Genomic DNA, 23,071 nt, shown 5'->3' with positions numbered 1-23,071 from the left:
CTAAACTTGGTTTTGTTTCTCACAATTATTTTTGCACTCTGTTCTGAATGATTTCGTTCCATGTCTTCCTGTTTGTCTCCTGTTCCTCTCCACCTTTTTCATTTCCAGCCCTCTTTTAGGTTCAGTTGGGCCTCTTTTTGCCGCACAGGATGTAGGTGTGCCCATGTCTTGTGCGTTCAAAGTTTATATATATTCACACCCACATACTTATACACTCAAACGCACACAATCTTAAATCTTGCAGACTAGTAATCATTAGATTCAGGGTGGAATGTTAGCCGCAATGGCCGTTATGCCAGATACAGTCAAACACAGCTTTTGTTACTTACTGGAGCGGAGAAATGTAACCACGAGTTTCAGAGCTGTTGACTTTGAACTGTTTGACATCCACATCACCCAACAAGAAAATCCCACCTGAATAAGAACATGATTGACAGTTGGCTAAGCCACTTTGTTTGTGCTAATGCCGTGGACCCAAGAGTGGATGACTTGTGACAAGTAGAGCTGAGCAGTTAGGATTTATTTAACCAGTGCTGCACAGGACAGTCTCAATGAATGGGTGCCTCTAATCCACAGCATAGACTCGCACAAAACTACATGAAACATCTATACACACAAAGGCACGCTGCTGAACTGTGTTGAATTTCCATTGAGTTGAATGAATTTAAGAGCGCTCAGAGTTTTCCTGTTCCTGGCTGCATCTTTATTTCCGTGTGAGCTATTGGAAAGTGTGCGGTGAAACCCTGTGTGGGAGGTTGTACGGTTAAGTGTAGCCTCTGCATACACACACACACACACACACACACAAATCAAGCCACAAGAAAGCTGCTTGTTTGAGCGGGACCTGTCGTTAACAGTGGAGACTGAGAAACAGGTTAACATGTGTCTGTTCTCTTAATGCTTTTATTGTTTCTAACGTATTCAAAACAGATAATGGGCATCAACAGCCAAAGACAGGGATGTTCTTACCTCTTCTCTGTCATCCCTCTCCCTTTTTTTTGTTTGCTTGGTTTAAATAACAAGATAGATAGAAGTCAGACAGAATTTATTCATTCAACCAACCATTGTTCTTTATTCGGTAACATTTTCCAACACTTTACTCATTTGTTAATGCACTAACCAACATTAATCATGAGCAATACTGTACATTTAATAGTCTTTGTGAATGTAATGCTTTTATACTACTTTACACTATTAGGTCATGTTAGTGCAGGTGCACTGAATAATTTAACAAATGCAATTTTTTTATTTTTATTAGTAAATATTAACTAACTTTATTTTAACCAAGTTTGATGGTTTAGAAGTACTTTTAATTGACTAAGCTCATGTTAACAAATATAGTTAACCAATGGAAACTCCTTGCAAACTGTTGCTATTAATATATATTTAAAAAAAAATGTATTTAAGTAACGTAGTACTTTCTTAAGATGCTGTTAGATTTACGAATTTCACAGGTTCGATCCAGTCATTTTATTATAAATACATGTGATCATGAGTTTTTGATGAGGATGAGAGATTTTGCATGGGGTTCAAGTTGGTCACAAACATTTGCTAAGCTGACTAGCAGAAAGATGCTCGTTTTGAAAGTGACTTACGTTTGAGCGGCATTTCTTGTATTGCGACTGTGGATAGAGTTGGAAAGTCCTGTTCAACTGTAGACTACACTCGTGAATATCTCTCGTTAATGAATACATGCAAACTCGGATGTAAACAAGCAATCATATTCTAAGTGGAGACTAAAAAAGGTTGAATGGAAAATTCTAATTTCAGTTGGGAAAAAAACCCAAACTTCAGATCCTCATGAAGAAAACAAAAGTGAGTGGTTGTGATCAGTCCTTTAAGTGCAAATGGCTTGTAATTGCTCATTTGCATATGCATAATTGCAGTCCATTTATGCCGCGAGACCCGAAATGTCCTCCACCACTCGTTCAAATGAAAGGCTAGAAGCGAAAGAGTGTGCAATAATGGCCCGGCATGAAACATTTATGGAGGGATACGACACTCCAGCGCCTGCTAAGAGTTGTAGAGGGTATTTTGTAACATGGAGAGAGGGAGGCAGTGTATCCTCATTTGATTTTTTTTTTTTAGATGTTTTAAAGTTGAATGCAAGGCTGTTTTTTTTTTTTTTTTGCAACTTTCAAGACTCTTTAAATGCACTTTTTTAGTTTTTTGCCTGAAGAATATAGTACAAAGCAAGAGGAAATTATTATTTTAAATTATTATTTTCTGCTCTGCAAACATAACACACATAAATTAACATGTTTAAGTATTATGCAAAATAATTTTCACAGAGTATAAGTTTTTGGTTCAGCACCAGCTGGCTGTCACAAAGCTTGCGAATATTTTTACCCCCAGTAATTTGTCAGTATCTCATCCATATACGAATAATTTCCCCTTAACCTTCTATCTGTTATGATCCGTCGACTCTTAAACCCGCTCCTGAAAACCGAAGGAAAAGTTGGATTTCATGGTGTCTCAGTTTTGAACCATGGCAGCCTCTTTCAAATGTATCACTTTATCCCCTTCATCACCTCCGTTTTTGTTGAAAGGTGTCACCGAAAGAAGGAAAAAAAGAGGAGCCGTAAAAATCATACCTGAACCGATAATGAGGTCGGAGAATGAATGAATAATTCTCTCATATCTTATCTCCTTACAGTGTGACAGCGAGAGTGACATCGATGACAAGGTAAGACTTCTTTTCATGAGTGTTTGTGTGTTTACCTAACCCGCTGCGGAGTGAGTAAGAGTGATTTTGGAGTTTATGGTATAAAAAGCCTGTCTCCTGTCTGCATGTGTGTTTGAGTCTGTGTATGTGTGTACAGTAGATGACAGAAAACGGCTGCCGGTCTTGTGATTGTTGTTTATTTGCATATTAAAGCGAAGCAAACAAAGCCAAACGCAGTGTGATAGAGAGAAAGTACACTTATTGCGGAAGTGTTTTAAGCTTTCTGTGAGGTGTCATTGTGTTTGGCGTGTCAATTCAACCACTTTGAAGTTGTTTGAACTTGAAAAGTAGACACCTGTGTTGATGTTTGTGCTAGTTAATTCTAGGCAGGAAGTACTATTGTGAACTTCACTTAAAGAGGCGAGCGCCTTGTAAATGTGAAGAAAAAGTGGCTTTGATTAGCTGAAGTAACTGTAATTCTTATTCTTATTAGCATTAGCATAGCAAAGCATAGTGTTTTCCTTGTCCTGTCTCTGAAAGGTGCATTTTCTGACCTTCTGCCACCTATTATGGTGATGAGACTAGAATTATCGATTATAAATGAGATACCAGGATGAAATTCACTATCAAGCGTGTGAGATTCTAGAGCATCCTGTTCCTCTTGTATTTTAGGATGTAGATATTACCCACTGGTCATGAGAAATACTGTTGCCTTATATTGCTACTTTATCTCTTCCTCCACTTCTGCTTAGCCCACTATTTCACTTCTGTTAAACTAATATATATATATATATATATATATATATATATATATATATATATATATATATATATATATATATATATATATATATATATATACATATACACCCCCATCGCCTCTGCTAACAACAGCCCAACCAGATCGGATCTCCACCATTGCTTTAATAATTTTATTTTAACAGTCGGGGGCTTGTCCGGGATGTACCAAAGCAGATGTTTCTGTGGAAAAAGTGTATAGAATTTGCATGACCGTTTTGATGTGCGAGTAAAATGTTGTCTCTGGTTTATAATTAGATTTGTTATCTCGTCAGTGGACGTTAGACACAAATGGTCTTATCTAAACTTGCAGGTTCTCTTTATTAATATGATGTGTGTGTATATATAGCATGCATGCAAGCTACTCACAAGGTGTTACATTTGCATATTCTTTGCAATATAAACAACAGCTACAGCCACACAGTGATGGATAGATAGGCCTCAGATTATACCATTATGTCTAATTTGTTATTCAAATGTGCTCTGGTCACGAATGCTTTCGAGATTTGGTTAGCGGTTTGTAGGTTGCCAGATCTTTTCCGGTGGAATATTTTTCCTGGCACCTTTAGCGCTTGTTTATCTTTTTTTTATTTTTTATATTGATAACCCTGTAATGTCTGTCACCCATATAAACAGCATGTATCTCCAGTGGAAGTGTAACACGTGTTAATTCCCCTGCAGTTAAGCAATTACTCCCTGCTAAATGAATGTGATAGCATAACTAATCTCCTGTAAGCCAAGCTCCCAGTTCAGTGGAAAACGTCTCCGGCGCGCTCTATAAATAATACATTGATAGCAAGCAGCAATTTGCATTAACCGCAGCTCACGCTAGTCAATAGGCTTTTATCTCTCTCCTCATTGAGGCAGATGGTAAGAGAAAACCTCTTTGGATTTGACACGATGAAGAGAGGAACTGCTATTCTTTTAACACTAGTATGCTTCAGAGAAAAGAGAATTGGGGTATTCCACATTTATTTTAGGGCCCTTTATGTTCTTTGTTTCTCTGTGGGTCTCGTTCTCTCAATCATGTTGTGTTCTAGATGACGATAATGTGGATGCATTTTATTGGACACGAGTTATGTGTTTGATTAAGTGCATTCAAACTGATCATAACAGATCTAGGGCAAAGAAAGTAGAAGGAAAATGTGGCCAGGTTTGAGGCATGCAACATACATTTTTATTTTAGTAATTCTGTGTTGAGCCAAGTGCAAGTGCAAATTTTTTTTTTTTTTATTTAAATAAATGCTGCTCATTTTTTATTTTCTGTTCATCCAGAAATTCAAAGCATCATGTTTCCCACAAAAACACACACACACACACACACACAACGCATATTTGAAAGATTTCTGATGGATCGTGATGTTAAAGACTGGAATTATGGCTGTTGTAAATTCACCTTTGCATCACATGAAAAAATTACATTTAAAATATGCTAAAAATATTTTTCAGACAACGTATTTTATTAAGGTACACATTAATAACAAGCAAACATTTTGACAGTAATATATATGCATTATTTAAGTGTTAACTACATATTGTAAGATTTTACTTGCTCTTTGGTTTCAAGATCAATTTTGGATTATTTTCCCATGTTTTAATGTATAATAAAGCTTAATAGTACCCAATCCTAGATGGATGGATATATATATATATATATATATATATATATATATATATATATATATATATATATATATATATATATATATATATATATATATATATATGTAGCACATGAAGGGTTATCCTGTCCGTGTTAAATGCAGAAGCAGACTTTTCCTTCACATTCATGCATGAAAACATATGGAAGCAATTGCAGGGCTCAGAGTCAGAGAGTTTGTGTTCCTTCAGAAGAAAGCATCAGATTAGGATGTCTTGTCTCTTCTACTGGAGATAATAGTTGTAAGTGAAGGCATTGAGAGAATGACCCCTGGTTGTTGTGGTGTTTGTGTCCAGGTGCACAGGTGATATGTGTCATATGTGTTTTCCTGTGAAGCATAAAGCACAAGGATGATAACACGTTTACCACTTCAAAAATCACTCTGTCATAATCGTTTTGCATAAAAAGAAGAATAAACACTGTTATTTCTAATTGTATACATTTAAATCTAATCCAAAGCATTAATCTTTCCCTCCTGTTGAATAGTAACAGGTGTCTTCCCCTGAACAATAGCTCCTTTGAACAGTTGCAGGAAGAAGTGAACATTCTCTCTCATGGCGTTTTTACACATTACTACATTATAAAACAGCCCGCAGGTGCGCTGGAGGGGCATAATCAGTTGGGCTGATTTGAATAAAATTGCTTCATGTGTAGATCGAGTCCACTTATTAACAAAGACATCACGACTTGTTCAAAGAAAACAGCTCACGCGGTGCATGACAGATGATGCCACCTGAGGGTTAGAGCCATCGCTGAAATTACACACGCAGTTGCAGCCAAAAGTTTTAGAACTAGCTGGAGATAGATTTTTTTTTTTAATTGGCTGACCGCTGGTTTTGTGGGTACTTCTCAAGGAAATATATATAAAATTTAGTCTGACTCCATTCTGGTATGTCACGTCTACTTTTCATGGTCCAGTTAGTTCCAGATGCTCAGTATTTTTCTCATTGATTGTCCTGTTTTACATTACACGAGTCAAATTGCTTGAGAACAGCAGTTCATGTTGACTTCAAGTATATTCTCTGGAAAGTGGGAAGTTCTAAATTCTAATCTAAATTCTTAATCTAAATTCTAACGGTTTAGATTAAATTTGGATTAGATCAGTTTCATTGGTTTGAATTGGATTGGTTTTATTCATCGCTCACAATTTTTGACAAAAATTACAGTAAAGACATTACTTAAAAATTGTTATATATTACAGAAAAAAATGCTGTTCTTTTAACCATTCTATTAATTAAAGAAACTTGTTTTCAGCATTTCTTGAGCACCTATTGAGCATATTACAATGATTTCTTGACTGGACTGGAGATTTAGTTTCAGCGTTACAGTAATAAATTACATTTTTAATTATTTTGATATTACACAATATTGTAGTGATATATAAAAACTGTATTTTTGATCAAATAAATGCAGCCTTGGTGAGCATAAGAGAGTTCTTTCAGTACAAAAAACATATGAATGATAGTGTAGATTGTTTTACATGTTGCATTGGTTTTGATACAAATGCTTCTGGTTCATAGATTGTGCATCACAAAAAGCATAGGCTACACGTGTGTGAATCTGGATTGGCGTTGGAATCAAAACATGATCCATTCAGTTCCGGTGGTTGCATTGTCACAGATTTCCACCGTTGCATGACTCGGGGACAGAGCTGTCAGCTGTGATTCTATCTCACCTGACAGGTGAACACTGAAAACTGTCTATTTTGTTGGGCAGCTTAAAGAGATTTCTGTTACTTCATTCCTCTCTGTCCTTTACATCCGTGTGACAGCATGTCACAAAACACACCCAGCCATTGCAGCCACTTCAGGTAAATACAGACATTTTCCCCTTTAACTGAAGAGCTTTAGAGCTGACGAGCATTGCTGTCTTTGTTGACACCCTAACCCTTCTCTATCTCTCAATTCAAGCTATTTGTCTTGTCAAATATCATGTTGTTCAGTATGACATTGGCTTGGCTTTTATCTTTGTGGTTGCCCCAATTTGACGGGCTATCACTGTTTAAGCCCCACCTGTTTTTATGAACCCTTTACCTAGACTCTTGCATGGAAACGTCATGCTAGCATGCTTTTGAGATCTGAATGTTATCGTATATCATTGAGTACCTAATGGCATGGCCCCTGTAATCTGTAACCTACAAAAATAATACTACCATTTCAATGACCATAGTTTGAATGCTGTTTACTCGACACTCTCAAATGTAGCATGCTGATCCATAACACAACTCACACGTTAGCAAAAAGCAAGCTGACATGCTACTTAACTTACAAAAAGTTGTATCATGTAGGCTTTTTGCTAATGTGTGATTTGTGTTGCTAACGTATGTTAGCATGCTAAATTTGAACATGCTTGGTAAACAGCAGTCAAACTTTTGTCATTTATATGCCCCACATGCTTTCAGACTTTCATACCTGAGATATATATATATATATATATATATATATATATATATATCTTCACCTCTGCATCCCTCTTTTTCTCCCTGACAAATGGCTTCTGTGCCCTTTTTTAGCAGTGTTTTCCTCCTTTGCTCCTCTCTGCATCATTTTGACGATCTGAGGAAACTAATGATGTGTAATGTACCCTCTACCCCTAGACCCTTCTTAGCTGTCTTTTCTCTCTCTCCTCTCGTTCTCCTTTTCTCATATTCAGTCATAAACAGGCCACCCACAGGCTTGCTGACAGGCCTCTAATAGTTTTTTTATGGAGGTGAAGATGGAGCGGCTTAATGTTTCGACACAAGCAATCATCGCTCCTCATCTCTTTAATGAAATTAGATTAAGTGCACCTGGGGAAGGGCTGAGGAGAGCGAGGCCGAATGCCGGTTAGGACGCTAGCTTTCATTTAAAACCAATTTGCCTGCAATATTCCGCCATCAGCCTGGGATTCAGCATGCAGTCGGAACGGAGGGTGAATGAGATCACACTGGCACAGACGGGTTTAATTCTCTTCCCCGCGGGCGGCGTGAAATTATAACTGACACATTCGACACACACTTTAATATGGAGATGCCATTTTTCTTCTGTCCAGCATGGCTTTCATTCTCAATCTTCTCTAGCTTTCTTCACCTCACATCTTTCCCTAGCTTTCCTATAATATCTCTCTCTGTTTTTCTTATTTGGTTTCTCCATCTTTCTCTTAATGGCATCATAATGTTTACCTCTCTCTGAACTGCTAAAGCATTGAAGCGGTTTTCTTTCGAATTTATTTATGTTACGACTGTTTCCAATGTTCTCTTCTTCGATTTGAGAGAATGTATTTTCTTTGAATGTCAGGAGTTACATCTGGTCCATGTTTTCATCGCTATTTTGCGGTGCTACTTATACGCAGCATGAGAACGGAAGTGGAGATCTGACCCAATGTGGAATTTGAAGATTTCTCTCTTTTTTTTCACGTTAATCATCTTCAAGTTTATATTGGAATGGATGGAGACCGAAGGCCTTTTAGCAAATTTTTAACGATTTTCAAGAAAAGCCATTCAAATGGGAACATTTAAGGCTTAGAGGAGCATTTCACCCAAAAAATAAAATGACTGTCATTCAACGTCATGTCGTTTCAAACTCATTCATCCTTTCATAGAATACCAATGGAGATGTTTTACAGTATGTTCATACTGCTCTTTTCCATGCCATGAAAGCAAGCTGTGTTACAAGCCATATGATAGCTATTCATGAACAGGCTGAAATTTAAATTGTTGTTCAAATCTAATATTCACATTTGTAAACTGTCAAATCTTCTTTGTTTTTGTCTTGCCATCTTTTTGTGCATTGCCATAGGTTTGACATCACTGATGCCATAGGTAATTGGTTTTTGATGAAGTCTGTTCTTCGTATACTGGTATTGTATGACTTCAGACGACACACCAAGCCATATGGCCAACTTTTGTGTTTTTTTAACTATGGTTTTCGAAATGTTTTGAGTTTGACATGTGGTCAGTATAATTTTTTTTTTTGGAAAAGAGCTAACTTTCTTCAAATTTCTCCTTGTGTGTTCCACGGAAAAAGTAGCAGCATACTGGTTTGGAATGGCATGAAGGTGATTGTATAATTACTGAATGTTTAACTGCGTTCGCGTTTTTGACTTGACTATGAAAGAGTATTATGTCCTGTGCGGCTTGACGCCAAACTCATTAAAGCATCACCATTTAAATGATGTTTCCACAAATATACATCATAGATGGCTGGCAAGGACACATTCACTTTGACGTACACTTGTGAAACAGTGCTATTTATTTTGTCTGTTTATTCTGGCATTGAGGAGAAGTTGAGTGAGGCCAAACATAATCACGACATGAATTATTGCTGGATTGGGACAATGTTCAAGGTATTGTCTGAAAACAGGATTAGTTAGCAGCAATTATGAACAGTCTGCGGATGAGTGTGATTTTGTACACTCTGTGATTGCTAGTGCAATTCTGTCCATCTGAAACCTTCTAGAACAAATATCGAACCAGACTGCAATTCGTTGCTGCATTCTCAAATTCAGAAAGCTGCTCTCAAACAAACCAAATGAACCCAAATCTAACATCAGGCAGAATAATAAGCAATGGTTTCTGGGATACTTTGTTTCTGTAACTGTGGTTTTCTGTCGTAATTCTAGGTGTCTGCTTTCCTTTTTTGAACAAAACTGTGGATCAAAGTCAGGTGTTTCCCGCAATCTGAGCATGTTTAATGTCTACTTTTAAAGGTCGATTGTCATTGCAATCTACCCAGTGCTTTTGCTAGGAACAGTGTGTGAATAACAAGCCAAACCCTATAAACATTTTTTCACATCGGTAATAAAATTACAATCGAGTCCATATTGGATGCAGATGTTGTCTGCTGAGAAAACATTTGGTGCATGTGTATGTGCACATGTGTCAGACTGGAGTATTACAGATCGTGCATAAACATGATGCTTAAGTGCCTCTTATTCAATAAACATTGGCGGACGTTAACTACTCGCAGCTTGTTGCCAGTGCTTTGTGATTCCAACTGGAGCTTGGAAACCAAGATTTGTCCCAGCCAGGGCTTGTCTGGAGAAGTTTTACATGAGCTGAGGTTTCACTTCTCATCCAAGAAATGACACAGGCAATCAGAGGCAACTCGCAGAAGGGCTCACTGCGACTGTTAGCCCATGTCATTGATTGTAATGCACCACATGAGAGATGAGCCTTTCGATGGAAAGTATCAAAGAGTTTCGTAGATATTTAAATTCAGTTCAGAACCCTGTGGGTTTTGTGGTCTTGACAAGGGGTGTTTGTCTTTTCAATAGATAGATTGATTCCAGTGCAATTCTCACTCTCCACTGTGCTAAATTTCAACCCAAAATGCACAGGTATGTTGATGAAGTATGCAGAAAAAGTAAAACACTCTAGAGAGCAAACGTTCGAAAAAGACGACCAAAACACACAAGCCCGACTGCTTTCAATTATAGTTTGGATACAGCGATTGAGTTCCTCATGAAAATAATAGAGCCTGCTTTGATCCGTTCCACTGAGGGGAAAAGGTTGCAGGCCTTGAAAGATTACAGGAAAAGATAATTATTCTGTCAGGGAGGCCCGCATAAAACCTTATAGAGGCTTTTGAGGCACAGGGGGTAAAGGGAGGCAAGTCCTAATGATGCTAGTTGCTAGCGCTCATTCGCCAGATTTTCCTTTTTTAGCAGCTTTTAATGGCATTGTTATAGTCTGGGCTGTTTTATAACTTAAGGCAGCCCGTGTCTCACTGTGCTTTTATTATACTTCAGAGGACCCCTAACATACTGCAACTTCATTTGTGTAATTTACTTTCATATGCTAGCTAGCGTGTGCACTTTAGCGTGCTTAGCAGCGAGCGCTAACTCTTATGTGTTCTGACAGGGTTGTTCTGGAGCGGAATCAGCAGCAGACTGGCATTAACCCCACTTCCCTGCTGGCAGCACAGATAGGTTAGATGGGGCCTCGATTAAATTAATTTGACTTCATTATCACAAACCTGCTACAGTCAGAGCACCCGTGGTGTTGCTGTAGAGGGGCGTTGGGAGACGCCTGGCAGAGGATCGTAGGAAAGCTAACACATGGCCTTGACAGCCGGAATATGCAAGTCCATGGATGGAGGGATGGCTGCCAAATGAGTGTGATGTGTGTCAGTAGCTTTAGGGGAGCTCCATCAACGCCCACCATCAACCCTGATGCCCCATAAGGTGATGATGCCAAATTGCAATCCAGTGCGAGTTCTGTCAGTTTGTACTTACTGACATAAAAATGCCCTGTCGTCGCAATACTCCCCTCTACAAAAATAGTAGTAAACAGTATTGTGTCATATTTTGGTTTTTCTAGTAGGGTGAAATAGACATTTTTACATGCTAGAGAAAGCTCAGATGGATAGAAACATATAAGGCTATCAACATATTAGGGCAGAATTATTATTATTATTATTATTATTCGTTTGATCTCATATGACCTTAATGTAAGAGACTGCCATAACGTGGTTTGACCAGTGTGGCGCTGTAGCACAAGACTGTAATTTGTGTCTCCTGATGCAATTCAAGAGAAGAAGACATCCCTTCAGAGCAAAGGCAGCAGAACCGACCCCTGAAGCTGAGTGGCATTTGGATGATTATGTAAACATATGCTAACCACCACTGGCTCTGCACCCATTTACCTAAATTTGTTACTTCAGACTTATGTGCCCTTTAGAAGCTTGCGTTCTGCGAGGGAACGTCGCTTGATTGTGCCATCCCAAAAAAGCACAAAGTCACTTTTACGGACTTTTAAATGAAATGTTCCTCCTGGTGGAATGACCTCCTCAACTCAATCCGAGCAGCTGAGTCCTTAGCCATCTTCAAGAATCGGCTTAAAACACATGTCTTCCATCTTTATTTGACTCTCTAACTTTAACACTCACTATTCTAATTCTATTCTTAAAAAAAAATCTTACTACCTTTCTAATCTTTTTGTATTCTATTTTATTTTCATTTATTATGCAATTATATGTGTGTGTGTGTGTGTGTGTGTGTTTGTGTGTGTGTAAAGACCTCTAACACTAGCTTGCTCTATTATTTTGTTTTCTTTTTATTTATTATAGTATTTAAAAGCCCATGCTACATGAACTGTGTTAACCTAACTGAGACTTGTTATAGCACATATGTCATTACTCTTTTTGTTGTTTTTGATTGCTTCCACTGGCCTCATTTGTAAGTCGCTTTGGATAAAAGCATCTGCTAAATGAATAAATGTAAAATGTAGATGCTGCACGCTTTCCTCTCAATAACGAAATAAACACAATTAAAACTGACCGTGAAGTGAAATCTGAAGTTTTAAACACATCTGATAACAGTGATGTGGATGTTTGCACAAGCTCTGCAGTTCGGTACTCCAGTGAAGTCACGTAACTTGTATTTATATAGTACTTTATGCAATAGCTTTAAATCAAGTAACTTTACAGTATTAAACATGAAAAATCCAGAGTCAGTGTCGCTTTCAGTTAGAATTACAACCTGATTTTCTCTTATAAATATTATTTAATTAAAGTGATAGTTTGGTTTGCAGTTTATAGTTTATCCAAAAATAATGAATCTCATCACTTACCTCTATTTTGTTTCCATACAAAAGGAGATGTCAGGCACAATGTTTTCATTGAGTGACTTTTTCACGGCTAACTAAATAATGAATGCCATCATCTCATTTTGTGCCAAATACATTTATTTGTATAAATTAATTGTATAATAATTGTAATTGCATATGATTTTCAAAAGCTGAAGTGATTACCTTTATTTATTTGTTAGAATATGTATAACTTAATACTTAACTAATTGCAAAAGATGAATAATCAAAGTGGATTTCAGATTAATCAGTGAAATTATCTACGATTCGTTGATTAATCATACTAATAATCGTTAATTAAAAGTAAGGTTTTTTTGTGGATTGGAGTGTAGCAGCTATTTGCATTAATATTTTCTATTATTGTTATTTTAATGTCAACTCATTGCTGAACACAGATTTGCTTAAGTACACTTTTGATTTAAATGTGCAGACGTTTAAAAGAATATGATCACTATCTTGAGTACTGTAGTTAGTTAAAGCCAGATCAATTCAAGAGCACACACTGGCAGTGTTGGCCAGGCACTCGCATCGTATAATTGTTTAAAACCCATTTTGAGGGTGTTGAGAGAAACATGCTAGAATAGCGCAAACTGATTTTCGGGAAAGAACATTCAAACAAAAACATTTTGTGACAGTAATAGCTTAAAATCTGAACAGATGGCTTCAGTCTGACTTGTCATTGTTTTACTGGTTTATGCTGGAAGGCTTTTGACAAACAACAATATTTGGTTAACATTTAGACTTATGGCAGAAGTGTGGCAATTCTGAACTGAGGGGGGAAAAAAGTTGTGAATGTCTTTCAGCACAGTATTACCAATATGTTTTAAATAGTACTTTGCTTCTTTCTTCAAAAATAAACACTTTTCCTTCAGAAAATATTTATTTAAAATGATTCTTGAGCATCAAATGATCATGTTAAAACCATATCTGTGACACTGAGGACTGGAGTAAATAAATGTTATAATAAATTACAGTATTAATGATTTTACTGTATTTTTGTGAAAAAGAAAAGGATTTAAAAACAAATGTGTCGACTGAATTGCTGTTATTGTGTAAAACTGATTCTTGGCGTGTATTTTAGTCACTTTTCTGTCGAGTTACGAGTACTTATTCTGGATTGTGTAACTGCAGTTCAAGGCTTAACTGTCAAAGGGTGACATATAAATGAGTGCAGTTCTGCCAAATGTGGATCCAGGGGCCCTGGTTTTGGAACGGTGTGACTGAATCACAGAACACGTAATGAAAGAACACAGTTATGGCCTACAGAAGCAGAGTTGCACTGACCTGTGCTCATGTGGGAGTGCAGGGATGAATAAATAACTTTGTAAATTAATAAATAATGTTTGCGGTAACTCCAGCTTGGCCTGCGGTAGCCAGAAGGCGGTAAGTTTTCTCTGTCTGGCGTATAGACGTGAGAGCTCTTTGATCAGGAGAGCATCTGAAGATTCGCTCCACATCTGCACACGGGGAATGAGCCACAAACTGCCAAGAAACGTTTTAATGACGGCAGGATTAGAGAATGAAAGGCGGCTCCAGATGGTGGACGGCACAGAGCTGTGTCTGCAGTGGGGTTTTTTAACTGCTTTTTTATTGATAAAATATGGGGTGAAAAATTGCGCGGGGCTTATTAGGCGTCCCGCTGCACTGACGCTCAGCTGGCCAAGCTGTTCACTATGGCCTCTGTCCAAACACGCTTCCATAAATTTTTAGCAGTGCCTTTAAATCTACGAGATCCCTGGTTGTTGAGCCCATCCCACACTCCTGTCCACCTCTTCTTTCCTTCCCACAGGCCTTGAATCCTCAATCCTGGTGTCCAACTATTTTTTTTCTTCTTCTTAGGCTTTTCACTTGGGCTTTTTGAATGTCTCGGATGAAAGCTGTTGTTGGCTTGGTTTTGGAGAAGAGCAGCAGGATGGAGCAGGGGATGTTTTGTTGAGGAGCGTCTTGTTTTTCAGGCTTGTTATGATGAGCCAAGCAGCAATGTTTAGCTCCTCAACAAATTAATTCCTGCGTGATTCCATTAGTTGCCAGCCCTTCTTAAAGTGAAGCGACGAGCTATGATGATTAATCAGATACTGTACTGGCAGGAATGATCAGAGACTAAATTAGACACATGGCTCAAGCAGAGAGAAAGCGTATGCATTTTCACTAGGTGTAAATGTCCTCTTTGTTTTTATTTGTCAATGCTTAAGCTGAATGAGTCCAGTGTGGCACCAAAAAATGTAGAAATGACTGCATTCATGTTTTTATCCTGAGTGTCTGAAAACAAGGACACATATGTGTCTCCATAAAGGAAAAAAGGACATTTTATGGATACTTTAGTTTTAATTCAACGTTTTCCAATTACAACTTAAAAAGGCTTTACATATAAGAGATGAATAGCTCTTTGAAAATTTTTGAAAATGAGGTATATAACATACTACTTTCGGCTGTTTTAATTCAATCATTTAATTGAATATTAAACTCAAGACAGAATATGAGAGAATATAAACTTGAATGTCTGTAGTCTGTAGCAAATAACATAAAAATCAGATATGTGTATTATTGTGATAATTTGTTTAGTTGATAAAATGCATTTATCTTGTTAATTATATATATTATATTATAGAGTACATATGCGTTTTCCAGTTATCGTAAATAGTGGTCGACCGATATTGTTTTTTGTTTTGTTTTTTGTTTTGGACTGCCGATATCTTGGAAATGAAGCAAATACAATTATTATCATGTTTTTATTAATATTTAAGAAATTTGAAATCATTTGACAATGGATTAAAAAATGCATGTGTAAACATTCATACTTTAGATGACACAGTTTTTTTTTTCACAAATCCATAAATATTTAATAAAAAATATAATTTAAAAGAAAGTAAACACTGTAACTAAAAAGGCACTCAGTAGTTTGGGAAGTTTGTGTGCATTGGGAATAATATTTTTCAAGTAATGCCAGGGTAACACTAATTTTCCACAGCGAAAAAATTGCATGAATATGACAGTGGGCAAATGCATAAATCTTAGCATAATTTAAAATTAAGAGTTTGAAGCATTCGATTCTCATTGACCGACCGTCATACAGAGAACACGTGATCATATGCACACTTACTAATAATATAAAAGCAATCGTTATAATAACTTTTTTTATACATGAATTCCTTTGTTTAACCGTTCTGTTTGATTATTAGACAGACTTCTATCCGTATTAGACAGAACTGTTAATGACGACAGTAAACAAGAGGGGAGAGCACTGTGTTCAGGCACTACCAATCTCAGTGCCTTCAAAATAAAAGTCCTGCGTTGAACACATCAGCAAAGCATAAAAACTTATCTGCCGATATCTGAAAAATGCGAAATATCGGCCGATTGTTCAGCCTTGGTGATATATCAGTCAACTACTAATCGTAGACGACCTTAGGGCAGAAATGACTACTAATTACTTTAGTGCACCTTTAGGGTCAGTGTAGTGTGTTTATGTCTCATTGGAAATCTGCTTTAATATTGTAATCCCTGACTATTGCTGAACATTGATGTTTATTCTTTCATATCGCTTAAGCCAGCTCAGCCAGATCATCATCAATAAGTGCTGTTATGGCTGACAGCACATCCAATAATGGCTGACAATTTGTCTCTTCATTTTTCAAAATCCATCCCCTCGTTCTGTTTACTGCCGACAGCTTAATGGACTAATGAGAAAGGATTGAGTTATTGGATGTGTTATAATTTGAGAGTGACGTGCACTGATGCCTTCTTTTCATTTTGCACTTTTTCTATTTTAACCATCCTTTTTTTTCTACTAAGGCTAGAAATGAGGGAATGGTGGAAGTTTTTTTTTTTTTTTTTGTTTAAAGCCCACCAGGACTGGAATTCTCCAATAATTTCCTCCCTCCTGTTTTCTCCTCCATATTACTGTACCTTCATGTGGAGCCCAAATGGGGACCGTTAGTTCCCAAAGCAGAGAGTGTCTGAAGCCCAGGACACATGAAGGCCTCTGCAACTGTGAAATGAATGGAGATGGGGAAATTGGAGAGATTTTTGAGGGCTATAACATGAGTTATTTATCAGGTTTGTGTGTTAGCGAGTGAGCTAGGAAAGAAAATGAGTGAATGAAACTGAGATGAAGCTCAGAGTGCACTCAGAACTAATGCAGTACTTGATGACTCGTTGGATCTGTGCACTTTTAGGAAGTGCAGGCGAAGAGCAGGGAAAGCATTAGCACCACAACCTCAAGAGGAACAGGAAAGATGAATGCAGAATAATTTTCCACCACAGGACACAGTGAAATGTGTCGCAAAAAAAAAAAGGACTCCCGTGATGAAAACATACATGATGGAATGAAACGAGCATATTAACATGACCGATTGTGAGAGCTTGAATTCAGCTATGAACTGTATCATGTCAGCAGCAACAAGTAATATGTAATTTTAATGGACCACAATTTTTAAACAAAAACAAGCTAAAAATAATAGGCTCGAGATTAAAGTATTTCTATAAAGGACTTTTGATATTACTTTTTCTTTAACAGAGGGATTGTGCTCACCAAGGCTGCATCTAAAAAAAATAAAAATGTCATATTGTTCTCATATGTTAGTAATTTATAATACTTCAAAATAATGCATGTTACTCTTTTGTTAGAGAATAGAATAGAATAGAATATGGCTCGTGCTTGTTTGTAAGTATATCTTACACATAGAAATCTTTTTTTTTATGTTGTGGTGATCTATTATTAGAGCAGTTTTTATGTAATGTTAAGGGTAGAAAAGGACACATAAGTAATAACAGCTGCACAGTCCATGTTATTGCATTTAAAATCATCGTTGAGTGTGTTCTCTCTGGTCCATCAGGTTTAAATGTCTTTTAAATCTTTTTTTCCAGTTCAGGGACCCATAACATTACGGTGTGCAACTGCAATTCAGACAGATTGTTTCATAAGGTCACTTCCTCTTTGCTGCACACATCCACCGTAAGCATCCATTGTCTGTCTGTACAGTCGAGATTCTCCTCTTTATTTCTCTCCACCGGCCTGGTTATTACCCCGGCTGTAAATATTAGATGTTCCTGGAACAGTGTCTCTCCTTGTTAAGCGTGACCCCCCATCATGCCTCAGGGTTAATAGTAAGAACACAGAGCGCTTTCTTGTAAAATGCTTTGATGGAGTCTGGCAGGCAGGAGGATTGTGCGCTGGTGACCCTTTTGAAACTGTAAAGGCTGTTGTGTCTAAAGTTTGTGCCCCTGTCTCGTATGTGTCAGCTTTTCAGGACTGGCTTGTGACTGGTTTGTGATGCATGCATAACCCCAGCATCTTTCCTTAAAGCTGAATGCTTCATTTGTGTCAATAGCGGCACCAAATGAAATTGCAACAATAATGGTAACTCTTTATCTGACATTGACTAGATTTCCCATCACTTATTACACAATGTTTTCCCAACATAGACTTAAATCAGGGTAGATTTATCTCTCACAGCCTCATTTTTATTCCTGTCAATAATTAAATATGGTTATTCATGTTATTCATATGCACACTTCAGAATCATCGTGTCATCTTAGTACTACTTTTGTCAAATACAGCTTTTCACCTATTATATAGCAGAGATCTATGCAATTACAGATTTCAGACAAAGGATGGAAGTAATACAGTGCATATCTAGATCTCCAAATGAGAAAATTAGATTTTTTTGCAGTAGCCTGATGTAGTCAAGTTGATTCTGTAATGTATAAATTAAAACCAGTTTACTTTGGTTCCTATATTATATATATTTTTAGGGGGTTTATCTACTTAAAGAGTTAAAGAAAAACCATACTGGAGAATATGTTCTAAGCTTTTCAATTCTCAGACTTTTTGTAAGAACAGAAGAATAGAAAGACCTTGGTTATCATTAGTTTAGAATTTAGGAATTCTAGCCACTCTCTTAAGAGGGTGTAAAAGTCTTTTAACCTTTTATCTGTGGCATAATGTTCTGTCGCAAGAGCGTTTTAACTTTGAAATAAAGTAGGCTGGAATTACAATCCCTGACACATGTTTAACAGTGCTACAACATTTTGGGGAGTAATTGGCCAATTCACTTTAATGTTGCAAGGTTCTTGCTACAACCCAATTATAAAAATTGTAATGTGCCTATTTTTTAAGCATTTCTGGAGGAAAAAACACAATGCTTTTAAGCAGGGCTTACAGTATGGTTATATTAGAGGTAAAGGTACAGTATTTGAATAAAATAGACTTTATAATGAATTTGGTGTAGTAGCAGAGCAAGGGCTTACATAATGGCCTTTATTGTGTGCTATACCAAACGCAATGCCGTTTACCCAGGGCGCCATCTCAGATTCTTTGAGATATGCTCAGTCTGGCTGTGAGCCACTGGTATTGATGTATATCTGGAGCTACAGACAATCTCCCTGTTGTGTGGCCGTCCCAGCTTGTGGTGGGTCAGTGTAGAGGACATATAAGCCTCTGGGCCTTTAGGGTATTATGGTCGCATGAGAAACCCTGGACTGTGTGCATAAAGAAAATGTCTTATTCTGAATTCACTCTGTGGCCTTCAATGAAATGAGAAGTTGGATATTGAGATATTTGGCTGATGCCACTGTTTTCCCCCAGCAAGCACACGATTTCATTTCATTTCATTTTGTAAATTGCTACTACTTCCCATCAATATGATTACGATTTCTACTGTTCTCTGTACTGGAGTATGTGCACTCTATGAAATATGTGCAAAATTGTCATTTGATTTTTGAAGGTTATGTTTATTTATTTATTTATTTTCTATTTGCTAATGTACGTAATTGTAAAACATCTCATAATGGACATTGCAAATGCACTAGCCATATCGCAATAATGCGTATTCGGTAATGGACAAAGACATCGCATCAAGAAAATGTTAAGAGCTGTACAATACTACTCCTACAACTAGATTATTTTCTTTTCTTTATTGACTTTTTGTGAGTAGTGCTTTCCTGTACAAAACCTAGCATCACTCTAGTTATTTGCCAAGGTATTGCAATACCATATGCTTAGGAGTTCTGATATGTAATATTTATAGGCAAATAGTTTTTGTTTCTTAAATTTTTCTGTTCCTTTGAAATTACATTTTACTGATATGTATTACATAACTAGCAGTTATATGTCATCTCAGAAGAATAGACTACATTTTTGTTTTGGCATCATTATTTATTGGGGTATGTAAGGGTTAGGATTTGTTGTTTGTCTTCAGATATACTAACATATGTATTTTTGAAGTACCGTAAAAGATTCCCTTCAAATTAACTGCTGTGTGACAGAGATGCATGCACAATAGAGGTGCATTATGGGTAAAGACAGAGTGAACAAGGCTGTAGAGATGGGGAAAGCAGCGTAACCAGCTCTAGATTGCTAGTGACAGGCCGATACTTCAACACTTACGGCTGCAGCTTTGATTTAATCACAGACCTGTCATTTGTTATTTGTCTGGCTCTCTCCACCGGTGCTGAGCCTGATCAACGCTCCCTTCCCTTGAGTTCCATCCCTCCACCCTCAGCGTTATGTCTAAATCCTCCATATAAATTATCACTTCCCTCCGTGTGCTGGTGAGGGGGTTGATCAGAGATGGACCGAAGGAAGAACAGAGTGGGATGGAGAAAAAAAATTGTGGATTTGGGAGAGCAGAATCCGCCCGAGGCTCACTAAAGATCATTAATAGGGCCGTCGGAAGCCTTGCCAGTTGGTTAGCTTCTCATAAATAAGAAATGAATTCTTCCGTACCTTCATTAATAATGACTGCTTTAGCTATTTTGTTGCAATGTAACCTTAAAGGAAAAAGAGGGGGTGGATGTTGGGAGGCCCCTTATTCTCACTAGTAATATGATAAGACAGGCCTCCGAATTAGCAATGAGCATGTGATACCAAACCAGAGTCAATTACTCCCCAAGCCGCACGCTTGCGAAGGTGGCTGGGGATGCTCAATGAATCGAGCCATTTTAAAATCCCGCGTTTTATAGCCAGCAGGACTGCTTCAGATAATCGTATTATTACTGCATTCATCTAAGAGTGAAGGAAAAGAAGAACGTGTGAAGGATCTCGCCATTTCCCAAATTCCCCAAACAAGAGGTTAGGGGGTTGTCAGGGTCAGCGGGTGGGTGAGATTATTTTGGTTTAATTAGGTGAAGGGGATGATTATTTTATTAAGGCTGTGGTAAGCTGTCACAATGGTAGCGGTGAATGAGCTTCATTAACCCGGAGCTAAAATCATTATTCTGAACCAGGCTCAAACCCTGAGACCTGAGAGACCAATCAAAAATGATCTGATCTCGTTTTGTCCTGGCCCTTGCTTTAAGGGCCCATTTAACCATGTTTCACTTTGATCTCAACAGCCTTCGCTTCTGCTTCAACCCTGAAGGAACAGACAGTTCGGGATACAAGATCTTTATTCAGACTTTCTTATTTAGCTTTGTATCTATCTATCTATCTATCGATTTATCCATCCATCCATCCATCGATTTAATGAAGAATCATGTGACATACAACACTACACTACCACTACAACATATTTCACAATATTATTATTTTCTCTGTTTTCTTGGTAAGCATAAGAGACATTTTTTTAAAAACAATAAAAAATCTTAACAATCGAAAATCTTTTCAACTTTTCAATGGCATCACGATTTAGATTTGAGAGGGTTAAAGGATGTTTTGTTAGGTTAAGGGAGTATAAAATTGTTATATCCTAGTGTCCAAGTTCATGTGTTGGTAGTATGAGTTAAACAAATATTGGTGGAGCTCTTCTTTTGATGGTTTAAAGAGATTAACATTTAATGAAAAAGAGGATAGCCTTTATCTTAAACCTTTTATCTTTCTTGAATTCTTTCATGAGACCATTAATAACCCACTATCCTATTCAGAGACAGGAAGCAGAGTCAGATAATCATTTAACCACGCCTCGGCCTTGACCACAGAACTAAAACACGCCAGCGCTCCTCCACGTCATCTCTCCATCTGCTTTATTATTCCCTGTACTGTATGTACAAGGTGTGTTTCCACTTCCAAGAAGCAGCCATTGTGTGGATGACTTATGGAGTCTCCCAGAAGAAGTCAAATCTCTGCTGCATACTTGGAGCAGGTTGACTTTACCCCATTGCCAGAAGAGCTTTATGATATGTACTCTCTGGATGGAGCTGAGGAGATTCATGTGAATTACTTGTGCATTTCTCCTGCTCCTAACCTCTAATTGACTGCTCTCAGCAGCTGCTTCTCCTTAAGCTCCTGGAGATGATTGCTATTGTTACAAGCAGACCTCTGCACTCTGAAATACTGCAATCGTTGCCAGACACACAGGTATACAGTTATATAATGTTTGTGAATTAGTCTTAAGAGTACCAGTCTGTGCAATAAAAAAACTGAATTTAGGTGTATACATTTGGTGGACACTTTTAAACAAAAAGCAACATTAATTTATGCACCTTATCAGTCCATGCGTTTGCTGGGAATTGAAGTGAAGTAGGACGGGATTTTATTTTGTCTTGGATTTGATTGCATTTTTTTAATTGTGTAATTGTGCACTGGATCGTTACTTGCAGTGCATTGTCACTTCAGTTAAAAGTGTCTGTCGAATGAATGCATTTAAATAAAGTGGTGATACCATATTACTCAGGTAAATTTGATTTAACATTGTGTAGATGAATGGAATATGCATCATCAAAAATAAGATCTACTTAACATTCTTACACAAACTGCATCCTTGGTTGTGGATTATGGTAAGTTTTTTATATATATAATATTGCTTCCAGTCTCTGGCTCTTAAACCTAGAAATGTTATGAGTTGAAAAAGACTTGTAGAAACACGATAACATCCTAGCAATGGTTGTGTATAAAAATATTGCCCGGCAGGCTCGGCACTTGTTTTATTTTTTTTTTGCCCCAGCTGCTTTCTAATTGGTAATCCACTGTAGTAGTCATTATCTAAAACCTCTTTACTGTGCCACAATTTAAGCTCTAACTGTTGGTAAACCAAGAACAATTAGCTCTCAATAAGCTTGCATACAAAATCACAAACCTTTTGTTTCCTGGGGAATTGCTTATTAATATTCATGAGGTCCATCAACAGACCTGGTGAAAAACAAGCCATTGTGCATCAACTAAGCTCTTAACTAGATTTAGCATTCCTGTTATATTCAGAGCTACTTAATCCAGTAGCATCGTGTTTTTTTTTTTTTTTCTTAGTTTTTTTTGTTTGTTTGTTTTTCTCCTCCAATCTCCAATTATGAATGATCACCCCCTTGCTTGCTGTCATCTGCTTGTTAAGACCAATATTGAAATCCTCATGTGGATTAATGCGCCGAGATCTGCAATGGAAATCAGGCACATCTGTTTGGAGATGCCGGTCTGGAAAAGAGCGATTGCTTCTCCCAGAGGATCCACGGCGGC

At 37.4% G+C, this 23,071-nt stretch overlaps 1 protein-coding gene across 15 annotated transcripts in view; it reads left to right on the top strand.

The window, feature by feature from the left end:
* LOC127958845 (autism susceptibility gene 2 protein homolog) overlaps window positions 1–23,071 on the top strand; it is a 249,998-nt gene that overhangs the window by 150,583 nt on the left and 76,344 nt on the right. For 14 of the 15 annotated variants that reach the window (XM_052557862.1, XM_052557864.1, XM_052557871.1 and 11 more), the window contains one exon: window positions 2,657–2,686. The exons of the other annotated variant lie outside the window; for it this stretch is intronic. In XM_052557862.1, the coding sequence (XP_052413822.1) occupies window positions 2,657–2,686 (30 nt within the window). The remainder of the gene's footprint in view (window positions 1–2,656; window positions 2,687–23,071) is intronic. 15 annotated transcript variants of the gene reach the window in all.

Source organism: Carassius gibelio, chromosome B5, assembly GCF_023724105.1.
Source record: "Carassius gibelio isolate Cgi1373 ecotype wild population from Czech Republic chromosome B5, carGib1.2-hapl.c, whole genome shotgun sequence".
NCBI classification, from domain to species: Eukaryota; Metazoa; Chordata; class Actinopteri; order Cypriniformes; family Cyprinidae; genus Carassius; species Carassius gibelio.
The sequence above is the reverse complement of the archived record's forward strand: the minus strand, read 5'-3'. Positions and strand labels throughout refer to the sequence as shown.